This window comes from Bos indicus x Bos taurus, chromosome 7, assembly GCF_003369695.1.
Source record: "Bos indicus x Bos taurus breed Angus x Brahman F1 hybrid chromosome 7, Bos_hybrid_MaternalHap_v2.0, whole genome shotgun sequence".
Classification (NCBI taxonomy): Eukaryota; Metazoa; Chordata; class Mammalia; order Artiodactyla; family Bovidae; genus Bos; species Bos indicus x Bos taurus.
This window is the reverse complement of record NC_040082.1, coordinates 97,127,683-97,143,161: the sequence shown is the minus strand read 5'-3', so window position 1 is coordinate 97,143,161 and position 15,479 is coordinate 97,127,683. Positions and strand designations below refer to the sequence as shown.

The 15,479-nt window shown below is 41.0% G+C and overlaps 1 protein-coding gene across 1 annotated transcript; it reads right to left on the bottom strand.

Moving 5' to 3' along the window:
- Positions 1 to 14,433: 14,433 nt before the first annotated feature.
- LOC113896373 (olfactory receptor 24-like) lies at positions 14,434 to 15,479 on the bottom strand. Its single transcript, XM_027548582.1, is given in 2 exon segments — positions 14,434 to 14,708; positions 14,711 to 15,479. Coding segments are annotated over 2 exon segments (1,044 nt in total).

Sequence of the window (15,479 nt, the reverse complement as noted above, 5' to 3'; positions counted from 1 at the left end):
GCTGTGCTCAGCTGTGTCCAACTCTTTCAGACCCCATGGATTGTAGCCAGCCAGGCTCCTCTGTCCATGGACTTCCCAGGCAAGAATACTGGAGTGGGTTGCCATTTTCTCCTCCAGGGGATCTTTCCAACCCAGGGGTCGAACTTGCATATCTTGCGTCTCCTGCATTGCAGGTGGATTCTTTACCAGGTGAGTCATTGGAAAAGCCCATGCATGTAAATAATGGGGATTGAAATACTATGAGACCTGGGATTTGTTTATCATAAAATAATATGAGACAAAATGGGGAATTAAAATTGTTGTAATGTTTTTGTGTTGAGTTGCAGGAAAATAGAAACAGTGAACATTTTGGACTTTCTACAAAAATACGCATGATTAAAGTTTAGGTGTAACTACTTAAATAATGGGTATAGAATATATAACTTTAAAATTATAGTAGGGATATGACAGGCTTGCCTGGTGGCTCAGCAATAAAGAATCCACCTGCCAATGCAGAAGATGAGGGTTGGATCCTTGGGTGGGACCCCAACTCTGATAAAACAAAAAATAACCTTCTTGGTAGAAGTCTCATGGTTTTCAGAATTGATTTCCAGACTTACAACTCCAGACTCCTAACTCCCAGACTTGAATTTCTGCCTGCCAACTCAATTTTTCTACCAGGATAATCTGCACAAATGTAGTGTTTCTCAGAAGGTAAAGAATCTGCCTACAATGCAGAAGACCTGGGTTCCATCCCTGGGTGGGAAAGATACCCTGGAAAAGGAAATGGCAACCCACTCCAATAGTCTTGCCTGGGAAAATCCCATGGACAGAGGAACCTGGCTGGCTACAGTCCATGGGGTCACAAAGAGTTGGACACCACTGAGCAACTAACACTCACTCAGTGTAGAAAGATGGAAGCACTGAGATAATTGGATTCAGACAGACCAGGATTCAAATTCTGGTTCCATTACTTAGTGACTATTAACCTCTCTTGGTGGCTCAGTGGTAAAGAATCTACCTGCCAGTTCAGGAGACACGTGTTCAAAGCCTGGGTTGGGAAGATCCCCTGGAGAAGGAAATGGCAACCCACTCCAGTATGCTTGCCTGGGAAATCCCATAGGGTCGCAAAGAGTCAAACAAGACTGAGCCACTAATGCTAACCCCCTCCCCACCCCCCCCCCGCCCCCAGCCTCTCTAAACTTCATTTTCTGTATCTTTATCCTTAATAATACCCACCTGGATTTTCTTAGAAGCTGAAGTGATGTAGCCCATGGAAGGTGACTGGAACAGTGCCCAACAATATAGTATGATCTCAGCCAACATTTGGCAGCATCATCTCAGGTTTAAGGAAGAGCTGTGAAAAGAGAAATACCTGGGTGTGATTCATGGGCTCACCGCTTACTAGCTAGGTGATCTTTATTTATTTTTATTTTTTAAAATTGGAGCATAATTGCTTTACAGTGTTGTGCTAGTTTCTGCTGTACAACCATGTAAATCAGCTATAAGTATACATATATCCCCTCCCTCTTGAGTCTCCCTCCTACCCGCCTCCCTCCCACCCCTCTAGGTCCTCACAGAGCACTAAACCGAGCTCCCTGTTCTATACAGCAGCTTCCCACTTGGCTAGGCGATCTTAAGTGAGTTACCTAACCACTAAAATCTCACTTTCTTGGTCAAAAGGGGATGAGAATAATGATGTATAGATAATAGGCTTGCTTTGAGGATTAAATGAGATGTTGGTATAAAATTTTCTACACAGTATCTGACAGAGAATAATATAATTATAAAAGCGGTGGTTTTCCTTTCTCTTTCTTCCCGGCAGACCAAGTTTATCATGCAAATAACAAAGTCTGTTTCTTTTCTGGTGACCTTATTTCCGTGAATAAAATCATCATCACTTCAGACACCTGTGATTGAAACTTTGACTTTTCCTCCCTTGTTACTTCCACTGCCAAAGCCAATCTGTCAGTGAGTTGCTACATCTACAAGCTGAACTGTCTATTCTTACAGTCGTCTTTCCATCTACCTCCTCCCATCAAGGCTCTTCTTAGTTCTGGTTGTCGAGTATTAGTCTTGAATTAGTCCTCATGCATCCTTTCTGTCTCCTTCAAACCATCATGAAATCACTGACGGAATAATCTTCCTGATAAGTCAGAAAGAAAGAAACAAATATCATATATTAACACATACATGCTGAATCTGGAAAAATGGTTTACAGATGAATCTATTTGCAAAGCAGTAAGATTTTTATTTTATTTACACACTCACTGTCTTTTTTTCCCCCATAAACAATTATTGGTGGCTGCATTATGCCAGGATTTGGAGTGAGTAGTGCAGACAAAGACACAAATAGACACAAACCTTGTCTTCCAGACACTCTAAAGCAGGAACTGTGTGCCTTTGTTCATTTTTTAAAAATTTATTTTTAATTGGAGGATAATTGATTTACAATGTTATGTTGATTTCTGCCATATGACAGCCTGAATCAGCCATTAAGTGTACATATTTTCCTTCCCTCTTGACCTCCCTCCCACTCCCCACACCATCCCAGCCCTCTAGGTCATCACAGAGCACGCTCCCTGTGCTATACAGCAGCTTCCCACTAACTATTTTACATACGGTAATGTATATGTTTCAACACTATGCTCTCAGTTTGTCCCACCCTCTCCTTTCCCCGCTATGTCCACAGATCTGTTCTCTATGCCCGTGTCTCTATTCCTGCTCTGTAAATAGATTTCTTTGTTCATTTTTGTAGCCAACGTCTTACCTGGATATAAAAGATATACACGCCATCTTCAATCAATGCATAAATAAATAATGATCCTCTTTTTTTATTGTCTCCTACAGTACCAGGCACTGTTCTACATTCTTTGTCAATTAGCTACTCAGAACAACGCAATGTTGGTAGGTCTGTTTCACACATAAGGAAATGGAGATGCAAGGAGATTAATAAAATCAAGTGGGGTTTCACAGAAAGTGAGTGGCGAACTAAGCCACGCAGTCTAAATATGGAGCCTGTACTCTTAAAAAAAATTTATTTATTTATTTGGCTGCCTCAAGCCTTAATTGCAGTACTTGGAATTTTTGTTGCATCATATGGGATCTTTTGCTGAAGTGCGTGGACTCTCTAGTTGCCTCTCAGACTTAGTTGCTCCAAGGCATGTGGGATCTTACTGACCAGGAATCAAGGGATCAACCAGGGATCAAACCCAAGCTTCCGGCATTGCAAGGCAGATTCTTTATCACTGGACCATCAGGGATGTCTCTAGAGCCTGTACTCTTAATCCCTTTAATTTAAAAAATCAAGAGTGAATTAGTGAATTTACAGTTGAATGAAGGAAACAAACTCAAGAAGCATTTATCAACTTATGCTGAAATGGGCAAATTATCCTGAGAATTGCAAGACTGCTTAGTATATGCAACTCCAAGGGCTTCAGAGACTCAGTGATGGAAAGAACTCAAACCTTCACCTACAAAAGTTTGGTGGGAACTCCTTTGTTCTTTGAGATACTCAAGCGAGCTTTGGAAATATCTGGTTCGGGTACTAAGAACCGTACTGAAAGTCACGGGCTTTGGAAAGGGCTTGGTGGCATCACATTTGGACTAAGTTGAACTAGGTAGCCAAGTGTGGTTATTGGATTCTGGGCTGGAAACTGTGTGTTGAATGGAGCCAAGTAGACTCTCCCAGTTCTCTGAGAACATAGCAGCTCTAATACCTGCTGGCATTCTCTCCAAGTTCTCTCTCTCTTTCTCCTCCTCCCTCCCTCTTTTTTGTCCCCAGATCCACTTACAGGGCTATCTTTCCTCTTCTTGACCTTATCACAGGGGCATGAGGCAAACATGGTTCCATTCCCTCCCTGCTGATGGACAATAAAGATGTTGGCTCTGCTTCCAGGAAAGGACAAAATGATGAAGTTAGATCAGAACAGAAAGATGTTCATAAAGGCAAAGGTATGCAGCCTCCTGGCCCAAAGAAGGAAAGCTGGAGTGGAGGATAAATTGTAGGAACGGAGGGAATATTTACGGTTTCTGGCCAATAATAAGTCAATTCCCAAGGCTCCTTGTTAGATAAATTGTTCAAATTCACCTCTGTTCCCTGAATAGTTTGACTTCCTTGGGGGGCTGGAACATGGCAGTAAAAAGGTTGTATTGAGTATACTAGGTCTTCAGGAGGCAACTTGGAGCAAGTTGTGTTTCCCAACTTGCTCTGCACCCTGTCCTCAGGGAACAAATTTTCCTAGTCTCCCAGACTCTGTCTCCCCAAGGCCCAGGGCTTCTCATAGAGGAAGTTTCCATTTTTCTTTGAAGTCAGTCTTCCTCATCACTCTAAGAATCAAAAACAGGGCTTTCCTGGTGGCTCAGTGGTAAAGAATCCACCTGCCAATGCAGGAGACACCGGTCTTCCTGGTCTGGAAAGATCCCACATGCCGCGGAGCAACTAAGCCTGTGAGCCACAACTATTGAGGTTGTGCTCTAGAGCCCAGGAGCCGCAGCTACTGAAGCCTGCATGCCCTACAGCTTGTGCTCCACAATAAGAGAAGCAATGAGAAGCCTGCACACCACAATAGAGAGTAGCCCCTGCTTGCCACAACTAGACAAGAGCCCGCACAGCAATGAAGACTCAGCACAGCCAAAAATGAAAATAGCTCACTAAATAAAGGAGTTTCCCTGTAGCTCAGTCAGTAAAGAATCTGCCTGCAATGCCGGAGACCTGGGTTCGATGCCTGGGTCAGGAAGATCCCCTGGAGAAGGAAATGGCAACGCACTCCAGTATTTCTGCCTGGGGAGTCCCATGGACAGAGGAGCCTGGCAGGCTACAGTTCATGGGGTTGCAAAGAGTCAGACACTACTGAGTGACTAAACCTAAATAAAAATTTTAAAAAATCTTAAAAACATTTTATTTAAAACAATCAAGCAAAAAGTCTCTGTATATCCACGCAGTGATGTAATACACAGATACAAGGCTGCTTCCAACACCGCTTAACCTCAAGAGGGAAACTCTGTAAAGACACCATTTCTCCCTTCCAGTTCTGCCAATGGAGGAAGCAGAATTTAACTTGATGGGCATACATAGAAAGGAGTTGACTGAATGGGTCTGCAGAAAGATCTTCGATCTGAATATTGGTCCCAAGATAGTATCAGTAGGTGTTTCTCTCTTCGCATTTTTAGGAATTCAGATTCATGAAATCTTTGTCAGATTTTTGGGTCTTGTGTCTACTTAATAAACATCCATAAAACTGACTGGTACATTAAGTGCCAGTTTAAAAAAGCCTTTTGTTATAGAAATAACCAATTGCAGACAAAAGTAGATTCAGTTCAGTTCAGTTCAGTCGCTTAGTCGTGTTCAACTCTTTGCGACCATAGCACTAAAAGATGATGTGAAAGTGCTACACTCAATATGTCAGCAAATATGGAAAACTCACCAGTGGCCACAGGACTGGAAAAGGTCAGTTTTCATTCCAATCCCAAAGAAAGGCAATGCCAAAGAATGCTCAAACTACTACATAATTGTACTCATCTCACATGCTAGTAAAGTAATGCTCAAAATTCTCCAAGCCAGGCTTCAGCAGTATGTGAACCATGAACTTCCAGATGTTTAAGCTGGTTTTAGAAAAGGCAGAGGAACCAGAGATCAAATTGCCAACATCCGCTGGATCATGGAAAAAGCAAGAGAGTTCCAGAAAAAGATCTAATTCTGCTTTATTGACTATTCTAAAGCCTTTGACTGTGTGGATCACAATAAACTGTGGAAAATTCTGAAAGAGATGGGAATATCAGACAACCTGACCTGCCTCTTGAGAAACCTGTATGCAGGTCAGGAAGCAACAGTTAGAACTGGACATGGAACAACAGACTGATTCCAAATAGGAAAAGGAGTACGTCAAGGCTGTATATTGTCACCCTGCTTATTTAACTTCTATGCAGAGTACATCATGAGAAACGCTGGGCTGGAAGAAGCACAAGCTGGAATCAAGATTTCCGGGAGAAATATCAATAACCTCATATATGCAGATGACACCACCCTTATGGCAGAAAGTGAAGAGGAACTAAAGAGCTTCTTGATGAAAGTGAAAGAGGAGAGTGAAAAAGTTGGCTTAAAGCTCAACATTCAGAAAACTAAGATCATGGTATCCAGTCCCATCACTTCATGGCAAATAGATGGGGAAACAGTGGAAACAGAGGCTGACTATTTTTTGGGGCTCCAAAATCACTGCAAATGGTGATTGCAGCCATGAAATTAAAAGACGTTTACTCCTTGGAAGGAAAGTTATGACCAACCTAGACAGCATATTAAAAAGCAGAGACATTATTTTGCCAACAAAGGTCTGTCTAGTCAAGGCTATGGTTTTTCCAGTAGTCATGTATGGATGTGAGAGTTGGACTATAAAGAAAGCTGAGTGCAGAAGAATTGATGCTTTTGAACTGTGGTGTTGGAAAAGACTCTTGAGAGTCCCTTGGACTGCAAGGAGATCCAAGTAGTCCATCCTAAAGGAAATCAGTCCTGGGTGTTCATTGGAAGGACTGAAGTTGAAGCTGAAACTCCAATACTTTGGCCACCTGATTTGAAGAGCTGACTCATTTGAAAAGACCCTAATGCTGGGAAAGATTGAGGGCAGGGAGACAAGGGGATGACAGAGGATGAGACGGTTGGATGGCATCACCAACTCAATGGACATGAGTTTGGGTAAACTCTGGGAGCTGGTGATGGACAAGGAGGCCTGGTGTGTTGCGGTTCAGGGGGTTGCCAAGAGTCGGACATGACAGAGCGCCTGAACTCTGAAGGTTGAGTTATATGATATTGTCAATACTCTAATTTTTGACAAAGAAAACTCTCAGTTTTTAACATGACTTGGCTTTATGTAATGAAAGCCATGTATTCATCACACAGGTTCAGTGATTACCAATTAGAGTCTTGTTTCATCTGTATTCTATCTACTTTGACCTCTTCTCCAGGATTATTTCAGAGCAGATTTTATATATCAGATGATTTCAGTACAACTCTAAAAAGACAAGTTCTTTTTAAAAGCATAAGCATAATCCCATTAGTGTACTTTAAAGTATTAATAATAATTATATTATCAAATTATAATTTTATTAAAATATAAAATATCCAATTAATACTCAAATTAACCGAATTGCCTCATGATTTTTTAATAATTTTCTCACATTAGAATCCAAATAATATCCCTATATTCCAATTGGTTGATAGCTGCTTAAAGTCCTTTCTAACCTATAGGATTTTTTTTTGTTTCCCCTCTTGTATGTGATTCTTGGAATTTATTTGATGAAGAAATGGTCTGGATTTTGCTGATTGCATTTGTGTGTTATTGTTTCAAATATGCTTCTTGTAAGTTATAATTATAAATTGATGTGTAGATCTAGATACTTGATCAAGTCCTGGGTTCATTTTTTGGGGAAAGGATACTTTATAGTGATGTTGTGGAGTGTCCTGAGGAGGTACATACTTTTTTTTTTCAGCTTTATTGACACATAATTGACTAATAAAATTGTAATATGTTTAAGTACACAAAGTGAGACTTCTTCACTTTGGTTCTTCACAGTGGTTAAGACAGCGTGCTTCCAATGAAGGGGGCATGGGTTCGATTCCTGCTTAGGGAACTAAGATCCCATATGTCATGCAGTGTGGCCAAAAATAAATAAACAAGTAAAATAAGAATGAAAAGTTTGAATTAAAAAAATACAGGAAGCAATAATTTTATATGCACATACATTGTGAAGGGCTTTCCTAGTAGCTCGGCTGGTAAAGAATCCACCTGCAATGCAGGAGACCTGGGTTCCATGCCATCCTCTGGAGGAGGGCATGGTAACCCACTCCAGTATTCTTGTCTGGAGAGTCCCCGTGGACAGAGGAACCTGGTGGTCTACAGTCTATGAGTGGTCAAAGAGTCTGTCATGACTGAAGACTAAGCACAGCATAGCACTGCACATTGTGAAAGGATTTCCACTACCAAGTTAATTAACATACCCATCACCTCACATATCCCCCCACCCTTTTCTTAGATTCTAAATGTAAATTATACCATGAAGTAGTTTTTTTTTTTTCTCATTTCATTTAGCATAATGCCTTCCAGGTGCATTTTTTTTGGGTCACAAATGGTAGGATTTCCTTCTTTTACAAGACTAAATAATGTTCAATTGGACATATATACACCACATTTTCTTTATCTTTTCATCTGTCTATGGGCACTCTTTTCATACCTTGACTATTGCAAATAATGCTGCAATAAACATGAAAATACTGAAATTTCCTTGAGATGGTTTCATTTCCTTTGGATGTATTCTCAGAAGTGGAATTTATGTATTATATGTTAGGTCTACTTTTCATCCTGAATTAGGGTCTGTGCTGGACTTTCATTGTAAAGAATCTGCCTGCAAGGCGGGAGACCTGGGTTTGATTCCTGGGTTGGGAAGATCCCCTGGAGAAGGAAATGGCAACCTACTCCAGTAGTCTTGTCTGGAGAATCCCATGGACAGAGGAGGCTGGTGGGCTATGGTCTATGGGGTCGTAAGAGTTAGACATGACTTAGCAACTAAACCACCACACCACCAGGGTGTGTGTTACATCTAATGATTGACATCATCGTTTTTTAAATACAAATTTATTTATTTTAATTGGAGGCTAATTACTTTACAATATTGTATTGGTTTTGCCATTCTTCAACATGAATGTGCCCTGGGTATCCATGTGTTCCCTATCCTGAACCCCCCTCCCACCTGTCTCCCCGTACCATCCCTCTGGGTCATCCCAGTGCACCAGCCCCAAGCATCCTGTATCCCGCATCAAACCTGGACTGACGTCATCTTTATACAAGGAAGGAGGGGTAGGTTTGAGACACACAGACACACAGAGAAGGGTCATGTGAAGATAAACAGATTTAGGATTTATATAGCCCCAAGCTGAGGAACACCAAGGGTTTCCTGCTGCACTACTATTTTTCATAGCACCCGAAATTTTACATTTCCGCCAATAAAAGTTATTTTTTTCTCTTTGTGTGTTCTGTTTGGTTGTTTTCGTCTGTTTGTTTTTATAACAGCCATCCTAATGGGTGTGAAATTTCATTGGGGTTGATTTGCATTTCATGTGGAGTGCCTTTTCACATGCTTACTGGTTATTTGTACATTCTCTTTGGAGAAATGTCTATTTAAGTCCTTGCCCCATCTTTAATTGAGTGTTTAGCTTGTTATTGTTGTTGACATGTAGGAATTCTTTATGTGTTCTAGATATTAATTCCTTAGTAGATCTATGGTTTACAAATGTCTTCTCCTATTCCATGAGCTGTCTTTTTATTTTGTTCATAGGGCCCTTTGACATTCAGAAGCTTTAAATTTTGTTAAAAATTTTTATTGGAGTATAGTTGGTTTACAATATCATGTAAGTTTCAAGTATACAGCAAAGTGAATCTTATATGTATGCATATATCCACTCCTTTTTTCATTCTTTTACCATGAAGGTCCTTACAGAGTACAGTTCCCTGTGTGATAGGTCCTTATTAGCTGTCTATTTTATATATAGTAGTGTATATATATCAATCCAAATCTTCCAGTTTATTCCCTGCCACTTATGCCCTGGTAACCATAAGTTTGATTTCTATATCTGTAACTTTATTTCTGTTTTGTGAATAAATTCATTTGTACCTTTTTTCCCCCCAAGATTTCACATATAAGCCATATCATACGATATTTGTCTTTATTTGTCTGACTGACTTCACTAGGTACTGCAATCTCTACATCCATCCATGTTGCCGCAAATGACATTATTTCATTCTTTTTTATGACTGAGTAAAATTCCATTGTATATCATTGTATATATACCACAACTTCTTTAGTCCTCTGTTGAAGGACATTTAGGTTGACACCAGGGTCAATCTATTCTTAGTATATGGAAATGGAACTGATTTTCATGTACTGCTCTTATATCCTTCATGAACTGTATAGTTTTGCTGAATTTGTAAGTTCTAATAGGTTTTTTTGTGTGGCATCTTCAGGGTTTTTCACCTATAAGATTATGTCATCTATGAACAAACATCATTTTACTTTTTTCTTTCCCAATTTGGATGCCTTTCATTTCTTTTTCTTGTCTAATTGCTCTTTGTAAGAGTTCTAGTGCTATAGTGAAAGAAGTAGTAAAATCAGGCATTTTTGTTTTTTTCCTTACATTAGAGGAAAAGCTTTTGGTCTTTCATCATTGAGTATGGCAGGACTGATGCTGAAGCTGAAGGTCCTATACTTTGGCCACCTGATGTGAAGACCCAACTCATTGGAAAAGATCATGATACTGGGAAAGACTGAGGGCAGGAGGAGACAGGGGCAACAAAAAGTGAGATGGTTGGATGGCATCACTGTCTCAATGGACAAGAGTTTGAGCAAACTTAGGGAGATAGTGAAGGATAGGGAAGCCTGGCATGCTGCAGTCTACGGAGTCCAAAGAGTCGGACATGACTTAGTGACTGAACATTAAGGATGGGGTGGAGGTGGAGGGGGTCAGGATTGGGGACACATGTACACCCATGGCTGATTCATGTGAATGTATGGCAAAAACCACTACAATATTGTAAAGTAATTAGCCTCCAATTAAAATAAATGAATTAATTTACAAGAAAAAAGAAAAAAAGAACAACAATCCCACTCATGACACCTCAATTACAGTCTATAAGAGAGCTTAAAGCAAAGTCATACTTGGTCCACAGAAATTATGAAATAATAAATGTGTATTATTTTAGCTGAACTACATGGTGTACTTACAACACTTGCAGAATTTATCCAAGATTGAGAAAGGAAAGAAAAACTTAAATGAGAAGTACATAGAGAGACTTCCCTGGTGGCCCAGTGGTTAAGAATCCGCCTTCCAATGTAGGACTTATGGGTTCGATCCCTTGTCCGGGAGCTAAGATCCCACACGCCTTACAGCCAAAAAATAAAAATGTGAAACAGAAGCAATATTGAAACAAATTCAATAAAGACTTCAAAAATGGTCCACATCAAGAAAACATCTAAAAAAGAAAAGAAAAAAAAAGACACGGACAACTCCTAATCCAAACTTGTTTCTGACTGCATATTTAGCTTCCTTCATCTAGCACGCTGTCCTTGCATTATGGCTTTCATGTCCTTCTCACTATCAGTATTTGGTTAATTAAATTTTTTTTTAATTGTTATTTCCCCTGCTGCTGCTGCTGCTGCTGCTGCTGTGTGTGCTCAGCCAAGTCTGACTTTTTGTGACCCATGGACTACTGTAGCCCACCAGGCTCCTCTGTCCATGGAATTTTCCAGATAAGAATACTGGAGTGGGTTGCCATTTCCTACTCCAGGGGATCTTTCTGTCCCAGGGATCGAATCCAAGTCTCTCTTCTCCTACATCGGCAGGCAGATTCTTTACCACTAGTGCCACCTGTGAAACTTGTTTGGGCTAGTAATGGTTGTTTTGTTTAATTTTATTTTTTTAAAGGAACGTCAGTAAACTGTGTTTTGTTTTTAATGTTCAGAGCTTGGAATTTTATCCCATGTATACATTCATGATAATTGAAGGAAAGAGTACTATTTTAACATTTCTGGCCTCTAAAAGTCATTGCCCTACAATTAGGAGAAAAGAGTTGATAAGCTCTCATGCTGTCTTTTTGTAGACATGGGGAAAAACCTTTACTTTCTCTTGTTTAATGCTTTGTGCCCACTGCTAAGAAAAATAGCCATCATGGAATAGATATTTGGTAAATGTTTGTTGAATGAATGAATGAAGCATATATTGGGGTCAACAAATGATTGAAGTTGATATCAGAATGATGAACAAGACAAATCTCTCCCAGAGCTCTGATTTTTATTTATTAACAGGCAGAAAATATTCTGGAAATCTTAGGTTTTTATTGGCTGATGGAACATCTCCTTCCATAGAGAAAAGGGTGGTTAAATCAGTGCTTTACCTCAAGTTGTATCTATCTGTATCAGAGAGAGAAATATTCATAAAGATTCTATGAGTCCCCATATTGTGATCATTTTTCCTTTTTTTAAAAAAAAGGTATTTTTTTAAAAATGTGGACCATTTTTTAATGTTTTTATTGAATTTGTTACAATATTGCTTCAGTTTTATGTTTTGGTGTTTTGGCCATGAGGCATGTGGGATCTCAGTTCTCTGACCAAGGATTGAACCCACATCTCCTGCATTAGAAGGCGAAGTCCCAACCATCTGACTGCTGGGGAAGTCCCTGTAATCACTTTCAAAGTCACTGGCAATTCAAACCCTCTCCCAGCCAACATGGTAGAATGGTAATTTCTATTCATGTGGCAAGAGAATAGAGGGGAGTTAGGAAGAAAGAGTGCTGTGGTTCAACTTTTACCTGTGTTGTTTGTGTGTGTTTGTGTGTGTGTTATTCTAAAAGGGCATGGCCAGGGACTTCTCTGGTGGGCCAGTAGCAAAGACTCTATGCTCTCTCTGAAGGGGGTCTGGGTTTGATCCCTGCTTGGGGAACTAGATCCCACATGCCCCAACTAAGACCCAGCACAGTCAAATAAATACATAAATATTAAAAAAATAAATAAAAAGGCATGGTAAGATCCATGAGTGCCCCATGGGCAAACTAGCGTTTTTAAATTTTGGATTTTATCCATTAGAATATTACCCACCAAGTGCATTTTCACTTTTCTCACATGTACCCTTACTAAGAGAGTACTAAGATGGGACTGCAACAGGTCTGTTGATTCAACTGATACATTCTAATTTAATTTTCATGAAAGGAAAATACAGAGGCAAACTAGATGTAGGATTCTTTAAAGCCATTCTACTAAGGATGACATCAGATTCTTAGCACCTTTTGAAAACTTCTGACCTCTGCAAAGTCACTGTCTGCTTTACTTTAGTTGTAACGCTCCATATGCATAATAGGATTACTCTCTAATAAAGTGAGACTTAATGCTTTCATAGGAGATTTAGAGTGACTAGATGAGACATAGAAAAGAAACAAAGCGTAGTATTAGGCACAAGATAAACTCATAATGAGTAGCTCTCATTTCTGGTTTGGGCTTCTCTGGTAACTCAGCTGGTAAAGAATCCGCCTGCAATGCAGGAGACCTGGGTTCAGTCCCTGGGTTGGGAAGATCCCTTGGAGCAGTGCATGGCAACCCATTCCAGTATTTTTGCCTGGAGAATCCCCTTCCCTGGACAGAGGAACCTGGCGGGTTACAGTCCATGGGGTTGCAAAGAGTCAGACGGGACTGAGCAACTAAGCAAAGCACAGCTCATTTCTGGTATAAGCAGTGTTACCACTTGGATACATTCCACAGGCATATATGGCAATTGAGGCATGCCAAAGCTTCCCTCTGGTTTAGAGATTTATGATTCAGTTGACTGGTATTTTGCTCTTTGTCTATGAGATATACACCAAAAAATAGTATTTCCTCATTTCCTTAGGGCATGGTCTGAATCTCTTTCTCCCTTGTGTCTTGCACAACTTTTATCCAGCACAAGCCTTCATGCTCCCCATGAAGACAGGATAGGAGTGGGAGGAAGGGGGCTGTACAACTCATCCCCATGCTCCCCGACTTTAGTCCTTGGAAGTCAAGTTAACTGGCTGGTTCTTTGGATTGGTCTTTGGACTGGTTCTTTAGGTTGATCCTAAAACCCTCAGTACCTGGCACCTCCCACATCATCCAGCGTAACTGGACTTTTAACTTCACAAATGCATGTTTCACTCTTTCTCTTGCTTTCTTACCTTTCCACAAGTTGTTTTGTCTTTCTGAGACGTTCTTTCTCCTCATTTTGCCTGATCAACATATTCTCATCCTTTGGGTTTTTGGATCACCTCTCCTGGAAGACTTCCCCTAAATCTCCCTCAGACTCTGTTGTATGTTCCTATTGGATTCTATCCTTCCTCTCATGTTTATATTCCATTCTACTACAACTAAGTGTACAATATCCTCTCCCACACTCAGCTGTAAACTCCAGACTATTGGGATCTTATCTCTCCTGCTCATATTTCCATGAGCAGCATTTACATCCAGCCCAGAATATGTACTTAATAAATATTTGTTGAGTGTTCAATGGTTTCAAAACCAGGGTAAACCCAAGCTGGTAGGGCTACGCTGATCTTCTGGGTGATAGCATGAGGTTTACCTAAAAAACACCCTTTTTGGCTTCAGTATTGGAGAAAATGGGCTTCCCTGGTGGCTCAGTGGTTAAGAATCTGCCTGCAATGCAGGAGATGCAGGAGATGCAGGTTTGATCCCTGGGTAGGGAAGATCCCCTGGAGAAGGAAATGGCAACCCACTCCAATATTCTTGACAGAAAAATCCCACAGAGGGAGGAGCCTGGTGGGCTACAGTCCATGTTGTCACAAAGAGTCAGATGCCATTGAGTGCGTGCACGTGCACTCACACACACACACACACACACTTGAGAAAATAGTTATAGGACCCTCCTGATGTTCCCTTTTAAACTTCTGCAATTCAAAATTCAGAATGGCTGCACTTCCAACTCTTGTAATTCCATACACTTGTCCAGGACCCTAGATTTTGAGGTCCTGCCCCTAGGAAGCTCCCAGATGACCTTGTGGTCATGAAGATGAGACGATTTTTTTTTCTCGTGAGATTCCTTAAGGCCCTCTTTAGGTCTCTGTTCCTCAAGTTGTAGATAAAGGGCTTCAGCATGGGGGTGACGGCAGTGTACATCACACCAGAGGCTTTCTCCTTCATGGCTGTGTAGACATATGAAGGACATAGACCCCAAAGGTAGTCATATAAAGGAGGGCAACCACAGAGAGGTGGGAGCTACAGGTGGAAAAGGTTTTCCTCCTGCCTTCTGCAGAGGGCAACTTCATGATAGCCACAATCATTTGAACGTAGGCAGCCAGAATGCAAATGAAAGGCATGGCTATGACCATCCCTGTCACAATGAGCACAAAAATCTTGTTCACAGAGGTGTCAGTGCATGAAAGTCTGAAGAGCAGGGTGAGGTCACAGAAGTAGTGAGGCAACCCAGTATTGCCACAGAAAACCAGACGGGCCATCAGGAGGATGTGGGTGAGGGAGATGAAGCCAGAAAATACCCACGGGCCTCCAACCAGCAGGACACAGAGGCGTGGGCTCATGATACTGGTATAGTGTAAGGGGTGACATATAGCCATGAACCTATCATAAGCCATCACGGCTATTAAGACACTGTCCATGATGCCAAAGAAATGGAAGAAGTACATTTGTGTCAGGCAGCAGGAATAAGAGATGGACTTCCTCTTGATTTGGATGCTCACCAGCATCTTGGGGACAGTGTCAGTGGCCAGGCAGAAATCAACCAAGGAGAGATTGGCCAAGAAGAAATACATGGGGGTGTGGAGGTGGGAGTCTGTGCTGATGGCCAGGATGATCAACAGGTTCCCCACTACAGTGACCACATACATGCAGAGAAACAGAGCAAAGAGGAGAGTCTCCTGTTCTGGCTTTTCTGAAAGTCCCAGGAGGATAAACTCAGAGGAGTTGGTTTGGTTGTCTGGTTCCAT